This window comes from Lutra lutra, chromosome X (genome assembly GCF_902655055.1).
Source record: "Lutra lutra chromosome X, mLutLut1.2, whole genome shotgun sequence".
NCBI lineage: Eukaryota > Metazoa > Chordata > Mammalia > Carnivora > Mustelidae > Lutra > Lutra lutra.
Genome location: NC_062296.1, coordinates 17,791,780 through 17,811,163, shown reverse-complemented (window position 1 = coordinate 17,811,163; position 19,384 = coordinate 17,791,780). Strand labels below are relative to the sequence as shown.

The window sequence follows — 19,384 nt, the reverse complement described above, 5'->3', positions numbered from 1 at the left end:
TTGGGGAGGCTGAGGAGCTGTATGTTGGGAATTTATAGACCCTACGGGATCAAGGCCAAGCTCCTCAACAGCACATAGAAGGCTCTCATGATCTGACCCCTCACGGATCTTCTAGCCTTACCTCTTGCCTCTTTCTGCTCTAGCCACGCCAACCTGCGTATTGTCCCCAGAACCACCATGTCCATTCTCACTCCCATGTCTTATCTCATATTACCCTCCCAGCATGCAATGCGCTCCCCTCTTCACCTGACTCCGACCCACTGTTTGAGACTCAGCTCAGTTTCTCACCACCCTGGTCTGGGTTTGAAGCTTTTTCCCTGGTGCTTCTGCAACTCCCCGTGCACATTGCAATGAGTGCTTGGAGCACATCACATGATAATGATCTAGTTAGGTGTCTGTGCTCCCCACCTCCCCTCACCACTCCCAACCAGCCGAGGAGCTTATGTGGGCAGGGACAGGGCTTGTATGAGACCAAAACTTACTGAGCACCAATTTTGGGTCAGGCACTGGGAATTGCCTGACTTCACACTGATAAATGCTAGAACGGGTATTAACACAGCACCCTGTCTAGGGCGAGGCTTTAAGGAAGAGGGACATCTGAGCTGAGTTTTAAAGGTAGAGAAAGGGAAACCATTATGGGCTAATGGACCAGCATGTGCAGAGTATTAACAGCCACCATTTATTGGAGCCCACTAAGGTGCAGGCCCTGGGCTGAGTGCTTTATGGATATTACAAAGAAGGGAATTTATAAAGGCCCAGGCAGGCCTTAAAGAGCAGAACCACAAGTTCAGGGAACAGTGAGGATTTCAAGGTTATTGAAAGCCGGGCATGGGGCAGGGGTTAGTGGGAGCCAAGTTGGGAGAAATCAGCCGGGGTCAGATTCAGAAAGGCTGGTTGATGGATTTGGCTTCATTACCCCTCATTCATGCCCACGATCCAGGGACAGCCAGGAGAATTCCCGTCGGACTGCAAGCTGGCGAGGGGTCAGGGGGAAAGGCCATGAGCTCTCTTTGAAGGAAGGCACACTACTTCTCATTCCATAAGCCAAACCTGGTTCTAAACCCCTTCGAGGTGCTAAAAAGACCTGTTTGCTTGTGCATTCAGGTTTAGGGCATCCTGAACTGAAATGCAGGAGATTTCCGTGGACGCTGCCCCAGTCGTTACCTCTGTCCCAAACACATCCATCTTCCCTGCTCTATCATTCCATACGAGGAGGTGTATGGGGAGAAGGAAAGCTAGAACAGGAAAAAAGAAGAAAACTAAACAGAGAGATTGATTCATGGTTCCATGCTCCAAAAAGCCCGAGTCAGAAAGATACTTAGTGCAGAAAGGCGCAGTCTCTGAATGTTGCCTAGAAATGAGGAAGACGTTATGAGCCCATAGAGACCAAGTCCCCAAGTTCCTCACCAGGGCAGACTTAGCCTTCCAGGGCCATGTGTTACAGACAGGTTCAGAAACCCACAGAAGCTGAGCGTGGACACTCCTCCACATGGCCCCACACAGGTATAGAAAGTCTCCAACTCCCCGATTCCACTGCAGCGGAGGAGAATGTCATTCCTGTAGACCTCTAGCAATTGGGGCTGGATGAGAGTATGAGTAATACGTTGCCTCCTGGCACAAACAAGAAAGAAATGTTGAATAGCAGAGTGGGGGTGTATTCCAAATTTAGCTTTCCTTCCAACCTCTGCCCATATGGTCGGTGGTTAAAAAAGTGATTACCAAGCCAACAAAATGCAACCTAATATTAGGAGCTCCACTCTCTCTGCCCCGGCCTCTAAAAGTGGTCCTTGCCTCAGTGCCCCACGAGCTGCCCTACAAGATTCCCATCTCATGGGATGGGACTGATGAGATTTCCAGTGGTTAAGCAGAAAGATTGCAGTGAGAGCCCACCAACCTCAACAGGGAATAAAGGGTTTTGAGGGGGAAAAAAAGTTTATGGCTCTGGTTAACAATTTCCAAGTTAGGAAAGTTTCCAAGTCTCAGATTCCAAAGGAATCCTAGATTTCGGGGTAACTGAACATGAGGGACTCTCGCATTTTCTAGCATAACTGAGGAAGAGAGAAACCTTTCGTCCCTCATGGTGGAGAAAGCTATTGATTTAAGCCTGGAATCCTTAAGGAAGAAGGAAAGAAAACAAATCTTCCGAAGTACCCCCTTTACCCCACACCACACTGGTAACTGTGTAATGAATGGTTCTCAAAAAAACCAGAACAAACAAACAAAAAAAAAAACCCCATGCATGTTAGCTCATTTCAATTGTTGGTGGAATAAAGGAGGTGGAACACACCATTTCCAAATAATAAAAAATATACACTACTCTTTATTAGAAATTCCTTGTAACAGATTGATTCTCACAGAATCCTTTCATTGATTTTTGCCCGGCTCTTAGATCGGTAGCCAAACCAGGGCCGTGATTGACAAGCGAGCGTAGTTCATGCACAAACAGCGGCTGCTACATCAGTTTACATTAAGGAAAACAAGAGAAAATAACGAAGATCTATGTCGGAATCTCATTCCTTCATCCACGATGCCAGCGACTCCTCCGCTAAGTCGGACGACATTTCTGAATACGCAGGAGCGGACCCTCAACGTTCTGTGCTCCTCGCAACATAATGGTGACAGAACCCACACAATTTAAAGTTTAATCCACACTGCTGATGTTTTCCCATCACTTTCTTAAGTCTAGAGTCTAGATGATCAATAATACATCAAGCCCTGCTTTGTCATTTTTGCTGCTTTCTGCGGTGTAAATATTTCCATCCCAGTCAACCTCAAGCTAGTGATGGGATGATGGCGCTTACGGAGGTCTAGAAGCACACCACTGCCCTCACCCCCATTTCAGCTGCTGCTTTGGAGTCTGTTCCACCATTGGCTCCAACGGGAAGGGGGAGCCAAGGCAGAGACACAGACAGCAGGCTACTCCTCCCTACTCAGAGTAGGGTCTGCTGCTCTGCTATTTTTTGCCAATCTGTGAGGAGACAAGCACAGAAATTGGAAGTAAGCACTTGGCAATTTTTATAGCAATTTGACAGAGAGATTTTTTAGGTCTGTTGAGTCTCCTAGTTAAAAACTGTGGCTTATATTTTGTAGGCCTTTTTGTGATTTTCTTTTGGTGGCAATTCATTTTTATTATGTTTTACAAAATCACTGGTCCATGACAGATTTAGGAGGAACAGACCCCCCCCTCCCAGTCCTTTCCCCACAGATAACTTGAGATGCACTGGTCTATTCTGGGAGGCCAGGGTCAGAAGTGAGAGAGTGGTGTGGGAGATGGGTGTGGACTGGACAACCTTGATATTGAAAAGTACAGACATTAGGACTAAATGCTCATGGCTGGAAGAGGGGTTGTAGCCCAGTTTGTTTTTCTCACATAGGGGCAGGGAGGTCACAAGCCTGCAAGTAATTGGGGAGAGATGAGAACTGGAGTTCTACAGGCTATGATTGACAGAGAGGATGTGGAAAGGAACTGCTCCCTGGAAAAATCTCTGTCATTCCTAAGGATCCATTTGCTTAGGAAAAAAGTTGCAGAAAATCATAACTGGTGACACATGCTCAAATACAACTAGAGAGAATAGCTTCTCCATTTCTCTTTCGTCCCCCCAGCCAGAAAAATGGCCTCATTGGTTTGTTCCACCATCTTGGTTCTCCTTCGCTCTCTTTGCGTGGTTGGAATCATCATCAAACCATAACATCTCTGAGTTCTTCAGGACCCTGAGAGTCAAGAGCCCATGACGTAGATATCTGCTCACTTTCTGACGTCCCACCCCACCCTCCCCTAGCCAATCTTTCTGATAGATGGTTATTTAATCTCTAGTCAAATTATCTCCAGAGTCAGGAAGCTGACTGTTCCCTAGAGCAATCCATGCCACTGAGAAACAACTCAAAGGGTTAGAAAGTTCACCCATTTCTCAGTCAAAAAGATCTGCTTGTAAATTCCACATATTGGTTCCAGATCTACCTTCATCTTCCACATGTAAGACCTCAAAATATTAGAAGACAACGTTCACGCTCCCTAATTCTTTTCTTGTATAGACCGAACATTGCTACTTCTTCTCACTCTCTTTCCACTAAGCCTGTTTGCAGATTCTTCACCATCCTGCTCACTCTCCTCAAGAGGTGCGCTAGGCTACAGACAGAGAGCATCTCACACAGCGTGCCCTGCCTGCCTCACAGGAGCTCCTAATCCCGTATGGACCGGAACAGGGACTGCCTATCTCTCTGCTCACAATTTCAGCTGCTAGAAGTCAAAGGGCTACTTTGAGGAAGCTAATTAAAGAAGCAGGGAGGTTAAGACCTGCCAAATAGGAGGCGAAAGGAAGCAAATGCTGAGAAATAAACACAATATATGGATAAATGAAATATTTATTGAACACCTACTAAGTGACAGTTACAAGGCAGGGGAGGGGAGCAGAGGTTGGTGACTGGGAGCTGATAAGTGTAAATATACCATGAAAAGGACTTGGCTTTCTACCCTCTGAGGAGCCCATTGTTAGTCAAGGACACTACTTTGCTCTGAAGTCCATCCTGAAGTCGCTAATGAGATTGCTCCCTGCTCGGGCACCAGAATTTACAGAACAGCCGCTACTGATTTTTATTTATTCGGTAATTATATTACCGATATAATCGGTATACCGATTATAATCGGTATACCGATTATAATCACTGATTACCGATATAATAAACGAGCTATAAATTATAAGATTCTGTCTCCACTGATCTCTCATTCTCACCTTAAAGACATAAGCCTTTACCCTCACCCATACCCATTAGGATTGTTTAAAAAAAAAAAAAAAGATCAAAAGGCAGTTTTTAAAATTCAGCAAGTATATTTAGAAATGTTAAGAACCATAAGTGCCACGGATCATTTTACCGGATCATTAAACATCTCTTAGCCAGGTGTGTACGTAGGCAGGCACTATAACAAACTTTCTTTTCAAAACAACTAACCAAACTGGAAAAACAAACAAACAAAAAGCCAGAAAAAACCAAACAACTAATCAAACAAAAACTTGCCAGTAACTTCATTCCTACCAAAGGAGACTGGACCTGTCCTTGCACCTGCCACAGGCAAATAAGGAGGAGAAAAAGATAACTGGTGACACCTTCTTGCCATAGTAACCAAAGTTAAAGGACGGCATGGTGTGAATTGGGAAGAGCCTTGAGGACATGTGCCTGCATGCAGATGTACGTGCCCGTGTGTGGCATTTCACAGGTTTCGTGGGAGGTCGGCAATCGCGAAGCATCTGGTGGTTCCATGCCAGAGCAGGACCTCAGCCAGGCTTCGGAGCTGATCTCCGTGTGTGGCCCCCGGGACTGATGGTGGCCCCTGACACCTTCACTTGCTGTCTAGCTCTGCAGGCTCAGAATTCCTCATTACACTGGGCTCCTTGGATTTGGCCCATGCAAAAGACCGTCGCTCAGGGCCACTAAGCAGGTTGAACTGGACACTATGTCTTTCTCTCCTTCTGGGATGGTATTTCCTCCTGCAGGGGAGTACTTCCCAGTTGATGGCATATGGCCCTGCTTTCCCAGATCCCCTGTGGACATTATCTTCCAGGGCTGGCTTCAGCTTACCTGGAGCCTTTGGGCTTGCCACCTTTCTGTTCATTCCTCCTGCCATGTTCTACCTGCAAAGTGTTCGCTCTCTCCTTCCCATTTGCTTCTGTCATACTAGATGACCACAACCTAGTTGAGGCCGTCACTAAATTGGCCAACATGGCTTTATCCAGAGAAAATCAGATGTACCATTTAGTCAGATTCATATATTCAACCGTTTCCTTTTCATTTGAAATTGATCATAAAGTGTAATACAATGGCTGCAAATCGTTCACACTCCCCCTGACGACCCCCGCCCACCGATTCTTAGAGTTCCATGTGAAGCCCACCGGCAAGTCTAACTACCATAGTGTTACACTTAATAAAAGCCTGCTAGCCTAATGGCCCAGGCAGGAAAGTCTCCCAGGGCAGTAGGCCTAGAAACATCTCACGAGTAATAAGAAACACAGTCCTTAAAGCATCTCAGGTTATGGTAGCTTCACGGAAAGTTTTTTTTACCTTTCCTTACTCTCATCTACCACCAGCTTAGCTGAACTAATTCACTAGGCGACCCTATAGCACGGAGAAGGGCCTTTTCTGGGTACACGTACTAAACACGTACTGAAACTTTTATCACTCGCTCTTAAAGCTCACATCAAAATCTGTCTCTGGGAGCCATGGCAACTGCCCAAAGCTCTGGGGAGAGATGAGATTGGCTGCCTCGTCAGTCTGTGAGCAAGAACCACCTGGTCTGTATCTGAGTGAAGTGCTATTATAGTAAGCTTTGCTTCCTTAGGCTTCCCTATGGCGTTTGTTCTCGAAAAGATCAAGGCATGAAAGCAATTGCTTAGAGCTAAGAGCCAGAGAGAATGGAAAAAAAAATCACAGGCCCTTCCTTGACCTTCACCAACTTGTGCACCCTTGCCCTCACTGTCCCACTAACACCAAAGAAAACAAAACTTAACTAGCTGTGATTCTTTCAAGATGTAGGTGACTACCACGGTTGTCACTGTGGTTATTTGCACAACTCAGAAGACATATTTGTCATTGTTCAAATACCTCCTCGCTGGGCTAGAAGCAAGTTAATGAGTAACTAAAAAACGCCATCTTGGGGATGGAAAAGGAGCATATTATAGTGAAAGTTGCTGGCCAGAACACTGGGGACTTAATTTTTCTAATTTTAGCTATAGGCTTTTGGCAACTAAAACTTATAACCCAATGGTAGTAAACGATATTAACAATATTACCCCAACTGAGAAACTGCTTTTACAGTTTATAAAGCACTTTCATGTCCTTTATCACCTGGGTTTCATTTGACAACTTTTGGAAGTGGGCAAGTCAGGAAATATTTGTTTTAAGGATGTATTTATTTATTTGAGAGAGAGAGCACGAGAGAGCGCATGAGTGGGGGTGAGTGGAAGAGGGAGAGGGAGAGAGAGAATCTCAAGCAGACTCCCCGCCTAGCGCAGAGCCCAACGTGGGTCTCGAACCCAGGACCCCAAAATCATGACCTGAGCCGAAACCCAGAGTCAGATGCTCAACCGACTGAGCCCCAGGAGGCCCTTCCTGAGAACTCTGGGAGTGAGTTACATAGTGAGAAGCAAAGTGTGCAGAGGAAGGAGGCCTATCAAACTATAAAATATACTTTGGGAAAACTGCCATAATTTATTCCTGGACTTATGACCGATAGGGTCATATAAATATATTACTGTATCCACATGTATTTTGATCTCTGAACAGGACTCAACAACCTTCCCATTAAAAAAAAAAATCTCCCAGGACATTTCATTCCTCTACAAACTTTCTACTTATTTTTCTGCAGGCTACATGATTTGGTCTAAAATGTTATAATCTTGCAGGTGTCACCCCTGAGAAATAGCCTGTTACACAGTTCCTCCATTGGTTTTATCCTTCTCACCAAACCAAGTCGTTAATGAATTTACTCATACAAGGTGACTGCCAGCCAGCATTATGAAGGTCTGACTTGACGACTCAGAAGAGGTAAGGTGGCGAAGGGTCCTTCACCTCCTCTACATGGATAGGCTTGCTACGAGTCAGAATATGAATTGATGAGCTAAGAATATGAATGAAAATCTCGGGCTGAAAAAAATATTTCCTAAATGTTGTTTTTTTGGTTCTGCTTTGTTTTGTCCTGGCTTTTTTTTTTTTTTTTTTTTTTGCCTCCAGATTGTAAAGTAACAGCAAGGAGGAAATGTTGAGTGTAGAGACTCACGGGGCCCACAGCTGTTGAGTCTTAATGGCTTTGCTCCAGCACTGCGGGGAGGAGGTGACTGGTGGGGCAGAGCGGACAGCTGCTTCCCCTCACAACGCCCCGACGCGACAGCACCGAGTGGCAAAAGGGACCTGCCTGGGCCTGGACTTCACCTTCTCCCTGACCCCCAGCCCGGGAACAAGTGCAAGATTTTCTCTCTTTAGTCCTCACACGGACACGGCCAAACTGAAAGTTTCTTGAGGGTGAACCCTTCCACAAGAGACATGTGTTTAAACGCTTAAGAAACATCCATTTGGTTTTAATACTGGCTTGAGATGTGAGCCCGAGATTGTGACTCCTCCTCCTCAGCTCCCCACCAACCGGCTCGAGATACCCTACTCCCGCGCAGCCACTAGGAATGTGTTTATCTTCTCAGGCCTGTTTCCACTTCTCTCATCCCAAGAACGAGGCTTCCACGGCATCTGTGATCACTTCCGCCAGTCTCTGACCCAGCTTGAGTCAAGATCATCTGCTTTCTCTGACTTGCAGTGCAAAAGACATTAGGCTCTCCAGAATGTTCTGGCTGTACCCACGGACTAGTGAAAGCTGGAGCAAGAATAAGCCCAGGGAGGAAGGGGGTGAGGGAGTGGTGACAGGGACCTTTGAGATGGGTCTTTCATGCTGGGTTGCTTTATAAGCATGTTTCGATTGTTTTCAAGAGCAGGTGTGTTTGTTTGTGTGTGTGCGCGCATGCATGTGCACAAATGCATGTGCCTACAAGAGTACATGCACATGTGTGTGTGGTTTTCCGTGTGGGTGAGAGTGGGGACTTGGCGGAGAGGGGCCAGATGCTTAAGATGCTTAGTCATCATGTCTTGGCTAGGGACACCTGGCCAGAGCTTGCAAAGCTTCTCAGGAATCAGCCCCGGCCAAAGTGCTGGGAGCAGCCGGCTTCCCAAGCAGCTTATGATGAATAAGGGCTTTGACAAGGCCAGTAACTGGGAACCAGGCTGATGGCAGCCCAGCAACAAGACCGTCCATTTACTGCACCAGCTCCAGCGCGGATGGTCTGTCTCTGGAAGGGAGTCTGAACATGGTGCTCAGTGCAAAAGCCTTTTCTAACTCATGGGCTCAGTTCTATCTTTGCAGAAAACACATGCCAAGCTAGAGATGCTGAGAAAGCCAGAGAGCTTCCAGAGATCTGGGGATTCATAGTAACAGTCTCCCGGTTGTTATAAATATCTGTAGAGCTCAACAGGTTGCAAAGCACCTCCACACTCATCAGCACCTTTGATTTCCACAACACACTTAGGTTGGCAAGGATGCACAGGCCTATCTTACAGCTGGGCAAACTGAGGCTCAGAGCAATATGTGACCCGCTCAAGGTCCCACTGGGAGGAAACGTGCAAACAGTTGGAATCCCAGTGTCCTAACCTACCACGTGGGTGACTGGGCCTCAGGCCTCTTTCCTACTGCCTGCAACACTTAGCTCCCCGTGGGCCAGCTTAGTGGCTTCTTAGATGCTTCAGGTATGAAACCAAAATGCTGCAAGTGCTCAAAAAGAAGGCGGTAAGGGCTGCCAACAAATCACCCAGGGCTCTTATTAACATGACCTGTGATTGGGTGGGTCTTGAGGTGAGCCCTGAGTGTCTGCGATTCTAACAGGCTCCCAGATGATACAGATGTTCCTGGACCACGGATTCCACCTGGAATAGCAAGGAATATCGGGGATATTGCTGAACATTGGCTACCTGGTTTTAACTGCCTTTTATGGGTCTGAAGCGAACACACTAATAAAACAAGCTAATTCTAAGCTACATCTGCAGGCTCTTTGAGCTCCCAGAGGTCAGCAAAGGCAGCAACAGACCCATCATTTTAAGAGTAGATAGCATTTTTTGAGTGCTTCCTAGATGCCAGGCACTGTGCCAAATGCTTTGCATGGATGAGTTGATGATGACGACGATGACGACGACGACGACGATGATGATATTGAATTGCCACAATCTTACATAACCAAGAAAAGTGAAGTAAGAAAGCAGGGGACCTACAAGGTAAGAAGAAAACTCTAAAGAAGATATCCCTGAGACTACAATAGGCACCCTGCCAGGGACTCAAGCCAAATTGATGAACACGATTGCGGATTGCCCACCCTAGCAGGGCCCACGAGCATGGGGTAGTCTCTGTTTCACAAATGGAGAAACTGACTTTTTTTCTTTCTTTCTTCCTTTTTTTTTAGAAACTGACTTTTAAGAAAAGGAAAGGGGCCTGCCCTAGGACACAGGGAGTTCGAAGCAAAGACGGGAAGAGAGGAGTCCTGCATTTCATCCAGTGCAAAACAAGGGAAGAAGTGAGCCAGGGCAGCCAGCCAGGGTGACTGCTGGCTGGTCATGGTGTACAAGGGTAAAAGGTCTGTTCCGGGACAAAAGGGAGATAAAAAGAGGGTCTGAACCTCCTCTGAGCCTTGTTTTTATTTTTATTTATTTTTTCTAAATTCCCAATTTGTGTTTTGGAGGAAAACTTTGGAAGTTCTGAGTGAGATGGCAGTAAAGGCACAGAGTGTTCCAAGTCTGGTTGACTAAGTGGATGTCGATGAATCACCAGAACCAGATGGCATCCACCCAGATTTGGGGTAAAATTGTGTAAGAGCTGACCAAAGTGTAGAGCTTGTCGTTCCAAATAGCTATTGTGCCATGAGCCTGGCGGATTGCCAGTGAGTCGCCTCTCCACGAGAAGCATTTCAAAGGGGATGGAGGGAGCGCCAGGCTGGAAGGATGGCTGAACATGTTACACGAGTGTAACCTATTGGGAGTAAGGCATCATTTTTCCTGTAAATTAAATTAACCACCATTTGTGTAGTGTTTTACAGTTTACAAAGCACTTAGGCTTAATCATGCCTAACTAATTGACCAGCATTCTTTGAGAGGATAAATGTGCAACGTGGACAAAGGGAAACCAGTGGATGTAATCTATTTAGGTTTTGAAAAGGCCCTTGACAAGGTCCCCTACCAAACACTGTTGAAAAAAGTTAAGTATCCATGGAATTGTGGCGTAGCATTTTCAAATGGATAGGGATGGGCTTATGGGCAGGAAAGTGAGAGGAGGGGTAGGTCGGGACATTTTTGGAGAAGGATGAAAAGCAATGTGTCCCAAGGACCGATGCTGGAGCTACTTAATATTTTGGCAACTCATCTGGGCAACCTTTAGATGACTGAAAGCTGTTCTGGGTGGCAAAATGCAAAGCAGAGTTCAGGCTTTTTAGAATTGTCTAGATGAGCAGAGAAAGAAGAATCAGAGTAGGGTTATTCAGAGAGAGGCCTCTGAAATCTCACTGGCCGGTTCTGAATCTTGACTCTGCCCTTAGTGACCGCACGACCTTAAGCAAATTATTCTACCTCTTCCAGCATTAGTTTTCTCATCTGTAAAGTGGGAATAATAACCACCCCTCGGTCACAGTGGAAACAATACAAGACAATGTCAGCAAAGTTCCGGCACGGCGCGTGGAGTCTGGTTAATGTCCAGAGAACGTTGGGTTCTGTTATTTTTCCTTATTATAAGATGCCAGCCTCTGCGTGATCATCTTATGTCCTAGGAATGGAACTTGGGAGCCACGGCAGACTATTTCTTGAAAAGCAGTGGCAGAGTTTGTTTTAGCAATTCAGAGAGGATGGCGGATGTGTGTAGACTGAGATGGTAGGGAAGATTTTGCTCCAGGAAACTAACAATTATGGACCACCCTGTTTGAGCTAGGTACTAGGCTAGATGCTTACAGACTTTCCCTCTTGATGTAATCCTCCAATAGGCCCATGAGGTTGGGGTACTGATCCCCATTTGACGGACGAGGGAGTGAAGACCTAGGAGGAAAGGAGCCAGAATGCAAATACAGGTTTGCTCTACCCCCAAAGCTAGCTTTTTGTCACTGAAGCATACTGAAAATGCAAATTTTAAGTTTTAATTCCAGTAGAGTTAACATACAGTGGAGGGTTGGGTGTAACTGAAGAAGGGACGAAAGAGGGGTATCTACACGGACATAAACAAGGGCAACGGTATGAAGACAGAAACAAGAGCAGTATGCTTATGTTTCCTTCCGAAGTTACCCCATTGTTGCTGCTCACTGGACCCCCAAGATGGCGTGGCTTTTTATAATTGAGAAGAACCAAGGAATGTCCAACAGGAAACAGGGCCACCTGATTTGATCAGTTCGTTTTAGACAATAAAAAACAAAAACTGGAAGTTACCTTTTTCATCTACCCAGGTCCAGAGATGGGGAAAACAACAACAACAAAAAAGACTACCTGAAAACTCTTCCACCCCCCACCCCAGAGTATAATATTTCCTTGCAGAGTTGATGGCATTGTAGGTAGCGGGGACTTCTGCAAAGTTAGAGTGAACTGGTGTTGAATCGGCTCGGCTGCCAGCCGGCTCGCACACGCACCTGCAAGGAAGCGGAGCTGGTTCCTCACTTTCATCGCCCCGTCCCCAGAGCCCCCGATGCACTCGTCCTCATCGTCGCCGCAGTCGCCGCTTTCCAGCCCTTCCTCGTCAAGGTTTTTATCCAGGACTCTACCTTTGGGCACAGACATGGTTCTCAGGAGCTGAAAGAAATGACCAGAAATGTAGCAGCAATTGAGGGGAGGTCTAAAACAGTGTCAGGAGGCATTATTAAACGTTGAATGAGTTAGCAGAATCTTTAAAAAAAAAAAAATTTTTCCAATGTAGGTAAGTATAAACTGCTTGTATTCTTTTTTTTTTTTAAGATTTATTTATTTATTTGAAAGGGAGAGAGAGCAAGAGCACGAGGGAGGGGCAGAGAGAAGGGGGGAGAGAGTCCCAAGCAGACTGCGCTAAACGTGGAGCCCAGTGGGGCTCGATCTCATGACCCTGAGATCATGACCTGAGCTGAAACCAAGAGTTGGTCACTTAACCGACTGAGCCACCCAGGCGTCCCTAGATTCTTTTTTAAAAGAATATTATTTATTTATGTGGTGGGAGGGCAGAGGGAGAGGGAAAAAAAGAGAAGCTTAAGCAGACTCTGCTGAGCCCAGAGCCCAAGGTGGGGCTCGAGCCCATGACCCTAAGATCACCATGGCCTGAGCTGAAACCAACCAACTGAGCCACCCAGGCATCCCCACTGCTTATGTTCTTGAGAGTTTTATACTTCTGGAACGTTCCATAGCATTTGACATGATTCTCTACTCCTCCCTGCTACATCTACCACCCAGTAGCTAGTGTGTACTGCATCAGACCTTCCATACTGTGGTATTTAAGTCCCCGAAAGCCTCTGTGGTAGGAAACCTCAATGATGAGAAACTTAAGTTGTGACCAACAAAACATATTTATAGGCTGAGGGGACACCAAGGTCAGAAAACATCCCTATGGGAGCCTCCTACAACAGTATTTCCATTGAATTCAAACAACAAATGCTTCCGACCAGATGAAGAGACCAGCAGTGGCATTTTACACACATTTTAAATATGTACTTATGATTAATGGCCAACATGCCATGCCATGACCACTAGGAAAACTTTGAAAATCTCTCCCTCTTTCACAATTTCCATAAGGTGGTTTGAAATTCATGTTGCTTTATTGTATATAATAAGCCTACTAAGAGTCCTGTCCATTTTTTCCCTCAGTGTCTGGCTTTTCAGTTATGTAGTCAATGCCTTTTTTTTTTTTTTTTTTAAGATTTCATTTATTTATTTCAGTGAGACAGCGAGAGAGGGAACATATGCAGGGAGAGCTAGGGAGGGAAGCAGGCTCCTTGCTGAGCAGACCCTGATGCAGGGCTGGATCCCAGGATGCTGGGATCATGACCAAAGCCGAAGGCAGACGCTTAACCCACTGAGCCACCCAGGTGCCCTCCCAATGCCTTTTTAATTGTACGGTGACTCCCACCTCCCTCCCTCAAATCTCTCCACTGACCCAGAAGCCCAGCTCACAGCACAGTCTCTGAGGGCAGTTCTCAGACCCCATGAATTTCCCCTGCCATCTCTCACCACGGCTGCATTCCAGGGTCCTCTATCCCTGCCCTACCACTCATTTACAGCCCAAAAAGTGGGGCTCCCCTCGTACTTCTAAAAAACAGCCAACACGAGATGCTGGATCTACCAAAATGAGATTTCTGTGATTACACAAGAGGTATCCAGGAAAAAAAAATGCGTATATGGACACATCTTGGTTTCTATGGTTTCCATTATCCATGTTCATTGTCACTGCAAAGTATACTTTCATGTTCTCCACCTGTGATTTAGCTCCTACCCCAAGATCTACTTGGAACAGGCTATATACCATAGAGAAATGTGGCCATGGGTTTGTTTCTTTTTTCAAGCAAAGAAAGAAAAGTCCAGCAACCTCTAATGGTGTTGGAGAAGCCAAGCCACCTACAGGATCCCATCTAGTACCATCTCCACCCTGCTGCTCTAATGTATCCCCACCCCCGGCCCTCCCCATCCCAACTCATCATACACATCTAAATGTATAACATAAGGGCACCTGGGTGGCTCAGTCAGGGAAGCGTCTGCCTTCGGTACAGGTCAGGATCTCAGGGTCCTGGGATCAAGCCCGTGTTGGACTCCCTGCTCATTGGGAAACCTGCTTCTCCCTCTCCTTCTGCTCTTCCCCCTTGCTGTTCTCTCTCTCTCTCAAAAAAAAAAAAAGAATAAATAAAATCTTTAAAAAATAAATGTATTAGGTGGCTCAGTTGGTTGTGCCTGCCTTCAGCTCAGGTCATGATCCCAAGGTCCTGGGATCGAGTCCTGCATCAGGCTCCTTGCTTAGCAGGGAGCCTGATGCTCCCCCTTCCCCCCCTGCCCCTCCCCCCTGCCTGTAAGCTCTTGAGCTCTCTCCCTGTGTCAAATAAATACATAAAAGCTAAAAAAAATGTATAATATAGATGCCTAGGCTAGGATCAGCTAGCCTAGTGATTTCTCAACTTTTTGGTCTCAGGGACCCTTTATACTCTTGTTCATAATCCTAGAGAACTTCTGTTTATACAAGTCATATCTATTGACATTTCCCGTCTTAGAAATTATAACTGAGAAATGTAAAAAATATTTAATAACTAGTTTAAACAGTAATAAACCCATGATGTGTTAACATAAATAAAATTTTCTAATGGAAACGAAATATATTTTTCCCCGACATAGAATAGTTAGAAGGAAGGGCGGCATTGTTTTACATTTTTGCAAATCTCTTTAAATTCCATCTTAATATGGTAGCCAGACTATCATATCTGCTTCTCCATCCAATCTGTTGTTACATGTTGTTTTGATTGGAATATTTGTACAAATGCCAGTGTCTCACAGATATGTAGTGGGAAAAAGAGGAAAGTGTTTGAGTAGCCTTTCCAGATAACTGTGGATGTTTTTCAGTGATACTTCATAAAAACAACAAGTGGGAAAAGTTAGTTGCAGCGTGGAATATGAAAACCACATGAATCAATGTTTCGTGTTCTGTTACGTTCAAATCCATTGGTGTGTTCTGAACTTTGGGACTTTTACCCATTTTGTATCATCATATATGGGTCATCCAAAAATTGGTTCATTGAGCTGTGCAGCTCTTCCAAATGTCAATGCCTTTCATTATATGATACATTCAAAAAACCCACATTCATTAATTACTTCACCTCCAACCTCATTAGGAAAAGTCTATTGGGAAGCTCTCAAGCTCATGGTGGCAGATAAAGTTTTCCAAAATTTTTATTTTCTCTTGAAAGTTTAAATTCTATCATTGGCAACAAATCCTATCAGCTTTTCCTTTAACTGATGGGCTCTCTTTGTTCCTTTCAAAGAAAATGTCTAGCAAATGCTCAAGGTTGGGTAGCCGCATTTGTCAGTCATTATTTCAAACAAAAATAGCGTTGCCTGAAAATGAGGCCAGTTTAGCTCATAGCTCAAATAATCGTACAAGTGCTTTTCCTTGACACGCACATTTATATGGTTTGCAGCAGAAACACCTCATGTGTACTTCACAGAATATTGTTTTTAAGATGTATTTATTTATTTTAGAGAGAGAGGAAGAGGAGAGAGCCTGAGCAGGAAGGGCAGAGGGAGAGAGAGAGATTCTCAAGAAGACTCCATGCCCAGCGGGGAGCCCAATGCGGGGCTCGATCCCAGGACCCCGAGATCATGACCTGAGCCGAAACCAAGTCAGACACTTAACTGACTGGCCCACCCAGGGGCCCCATACACACAGAATATATATTTTTTAATATTTTATTTATTTATTTAACAGAGAGAGGGATCACAAGTAGGCAGAGAGGCAGGCAGAGAGAGAGGGAGAAGCAGGCTCCCTGCTGAGCAGAGAGCTCGATGCGGGACTCGATCCCAGGACCCTGGGATCATGACCCGAGCCAAAGGCAAAGGCTCAACCCACTGAGCCACCCAGGCGCCCCCAGAATATTTTTTTAAAGGACACTCAGGACTTACAGTTTAATCAACTAGCTATTTTTACTGTTTCAGCCATAACTCTTTTTTTTTTTTTTAAAGTAATCTCTATGCCCACCACGGAGTTCAAACTCATGATCTCAAGATCAAGGATTGCGTGCTCCACTACCTGAGCTAGCCAGATGCCCCAGCCATGAAAAAAAAAAATTTAATGGCCAGCTGTGATATCCTCAAGTGAAATTGCCTTTTAGTTTCCTGCAGCTGTGTGCCAGTGACGAATATAATGACTGCTGGTACAGTTTGGTGTCATTGCTGGCGCTGCTGACACTTGTACTCACCATTGGTGCCAAAATCCACCCAGTGAAAAAGGCAAAATAACACCTTGGTCCTGTTGTGCAAGTAATTTTGAACGTGTGCCTCCCGAGGCTTCTTGGAGCACCAGGGTTCACAAAACCAATCTAGGCTAAATTCTCACTTAGGTTTGACTGACTACCATTTACCATTATTTTATGTGAGAAAATTGCTTTTGACGTCAGCATTTTTAGGTTAATTTTCAAAAGTACGTCCTTAATGTGTGTCACAGAGTACCTGAGTAAGAACTGTTCCCTTCAGGGGAACTCGCGGTTAGATGGAGATGAGAGAACTTGCCATTCCTCAAGCATGTCTCCTATGTGTGCCTGTCATCAGTCCCATTGGCAAACGTTAATTGAGCACCTAATATGAGCTGTTTTCATTGCCGTCTGTTGAAAGCACGCCATCCTTCCAAGCCAAGTTCAAATGCCACTTCCTTAAGAAAGCCTTCCTGCTATAGACTGTCTTTATGGCCTGCCCTCTCTTTCTTCCATCGCCACTTCCTTTGTCTGTACCTACTAAATAGCGCTCTATGTATGCAACCTGGCACTGTTGAGCGGACGTCTGACTGCGCTCTACCGTTAGACTGTGAGCTGCCCAGGGGCGGAGTCTTCTTTGTCTTTGAACCTCACGGCATTTAAGACAGTGTCTGGCACACAGTAGGCACTCAATAAATGGGCTGTTAAATGGAAGCAAAATAAAGCGGCATGGTATCTTTAATTCTTTCAAAGCTACTGCCATAATGTCATGAAAATGCGAAAGATTAATGACACAAGAACATGTGAATGAGGAGCTAAATGCTTTTGGACAGCCCTGCCGAAGATCGATAGCTAATCTTTGAGAGGCCATTTTCTAACCTTGATTATGATGCCCTGGTATCCTCTGGTAGTTCTTCTTCTTCTTCTTCTTTTTTTTTTTTCAAGTACAATTAAAAAAAAAAAACCCGACTTTAAAACACTGCCAGCAAGATTACTTCTTGAGGCTTAAATGGCTCCCTTTTGGAGACGACTTTGACATCGAAGGATTATCTGCCGATGAGCCTCACTCGCACACATTGACAAAACAAATCCAAACCTAGAAAACCATTGTTAAGGCAAAAGTCCTAAAGAAGGGTCTGAAGCCTCAGAGTGTTGAAAGAAGGGTGATGTGTCAGAGATGGGGAACTGCCAGTGAGAACTGTGGATTTAGTACTGCCCGGAATTTGGCACCAAAATCAAATCAGCTAATTACGGTTCACGTTATTGACCTTTTTGTTCCCTCTCTGGCTCTTTACAATGTCTTCCAGACGGCACACTCACTTTGTAAAAAGAAAGTTATGAGGGCCTTGCCCACAAATCAGCTAACTTTCGGTGTCTAATGCTTTTGATTAACTGTTCACCGTTTTCAAAGGACACTATTCTGTGAGCCTTTTAAAAGCCAAGGGGCAGCATAATGATTATCAGGGTAAACTATCTTATCAAAACACAGGTCTGATTATTTCACTTCTCTCCCCCAGTCATCATTCCATAAGCCTGACATTTCTGCTACGCCTCGTTTGGCAGGCCTTAGCAAGAAGCGTACAGGCCTTTTTTCACAGCCAACTTTTTCTACAGCTCCTAGCCTCCTTGCGACTCGGGTTGAAATGCATGAGACTATCACAATTGCTTAAATATATAATGCATTTTTATTTTATAATCTAATATTTTTAAAAAGACTTTATTTATTTATTGGACAGAGAGACAGAGATCACAAGTAGCAGAGAGGCAGGCAGAGAGAAAGGGAAGCAGGCTCCCTACCGAGCAGAGAGCCCAATGTGGGGCTCGATCCCAGGACCCTGACATCATGACCTGAGCCAAAGACAGAGGCTTAACCCACTGAGTCACCCAGGCACCCCTATAATCTAATATTTTAATTACATAAGTATTACTATAATACAGAAAGGTGAAAGGAAAGAGAAGGGAAAATCCCCAATTCCCAACCTCGAATACACCACCTTTGTGTTTTCAAAGGAAGGCTTCTTCCTAATGCCGGTTTTTATTTTTTGTTTGTTTTGTTTTGTTTTGTTTTTTTTCCCCATTGGTGAATTTGGATTTGAGAATCAGACTGACTTAGGGTTAGAATCCTGATTTCCCCCTTTATTAGCATTTCCCCCACTTATTAACTTTGCTGCTTATTCTCCCGAACCCTCAGTGTCCTCATCTGTGAAATGAGGAAAATAATGCCTGTCTCAGAGAATTATTGTGATGCTTTAAATGTGATAAAACACCTGCACGGTGCTTTTAAGGAATCTACCGAAATTCACTTAATGGTGCTCTAGCTCTGAGTACTGGCATCACTTCCAGTACTTTCATTCTTATAAATAATGATGAAGCATCAGGAGCATTCACATAACTTTTTCCATATTCTGGGTTATTTCCTTAGTTTCTCATCAATAGGATTCTTGGGCCAAAAGGCATATACTTTTTTTTTTCAAAGATTTTTTTTTTTTTTGACAGAGATCACAAGTAGCCAGAGAGGCAGGCAGAGAGAGAGAGGGAAGCAGGCTCCCTGCTGAGCAGAGAGCCCGATGTGATGAGGGGGCTCAATCCCAGGACCCTGAGATCATGACCTGAGGCGAAGGCAGACGCTTAACCCACTGAGCCACCCAGGCGCCCCAGGCATATGCATTCTTTTAGGGGTGCCTGGCTGGCTTCGTCAGTAGAGTGTGTGACTCCTGATCTTGGGGTCATGAGTTTAAGGCCCATGTCGTGCTAGAGATTACTTTAAAAAAAAATAAGGAAAAGGATGTGTACTTTTTTATACACCATGGGAATGAGTCTTTAATGTCCGTAAGAATCCCCCTGGATGCTTGTTAAAAACTCAGACTCCCAGGCCCCATCCACAGAGCTCCTAATTTAGTAGGCCTGAGGTGGGGCACAGACCTTCA

The 19,384-nt window shown here is 45.0% G+C and overlaps 1 protein-coding gene across 1 annotated transcript in view; it reads right to left on the bottom strand.

Moving 5' to 3' along the window:
• Window positions 1–19,384, bottom strand: part of GPC3 (glypican 3) — a 403,047-nt gene that overhangs the window by 38,692 nt on the left and 344,971 nt on the right. Inside the window, exon 7 of the mRNA XM_047716543.1 lies at window positions 12,180–12,339. Coding sequence (XP_047572499.1) covers window positions 12,180–12,339 — 160 coding nt within the window. The remainder of the gene's footprint in view (window positions 1–12,179; window positions 12,340–19,384) is intronic.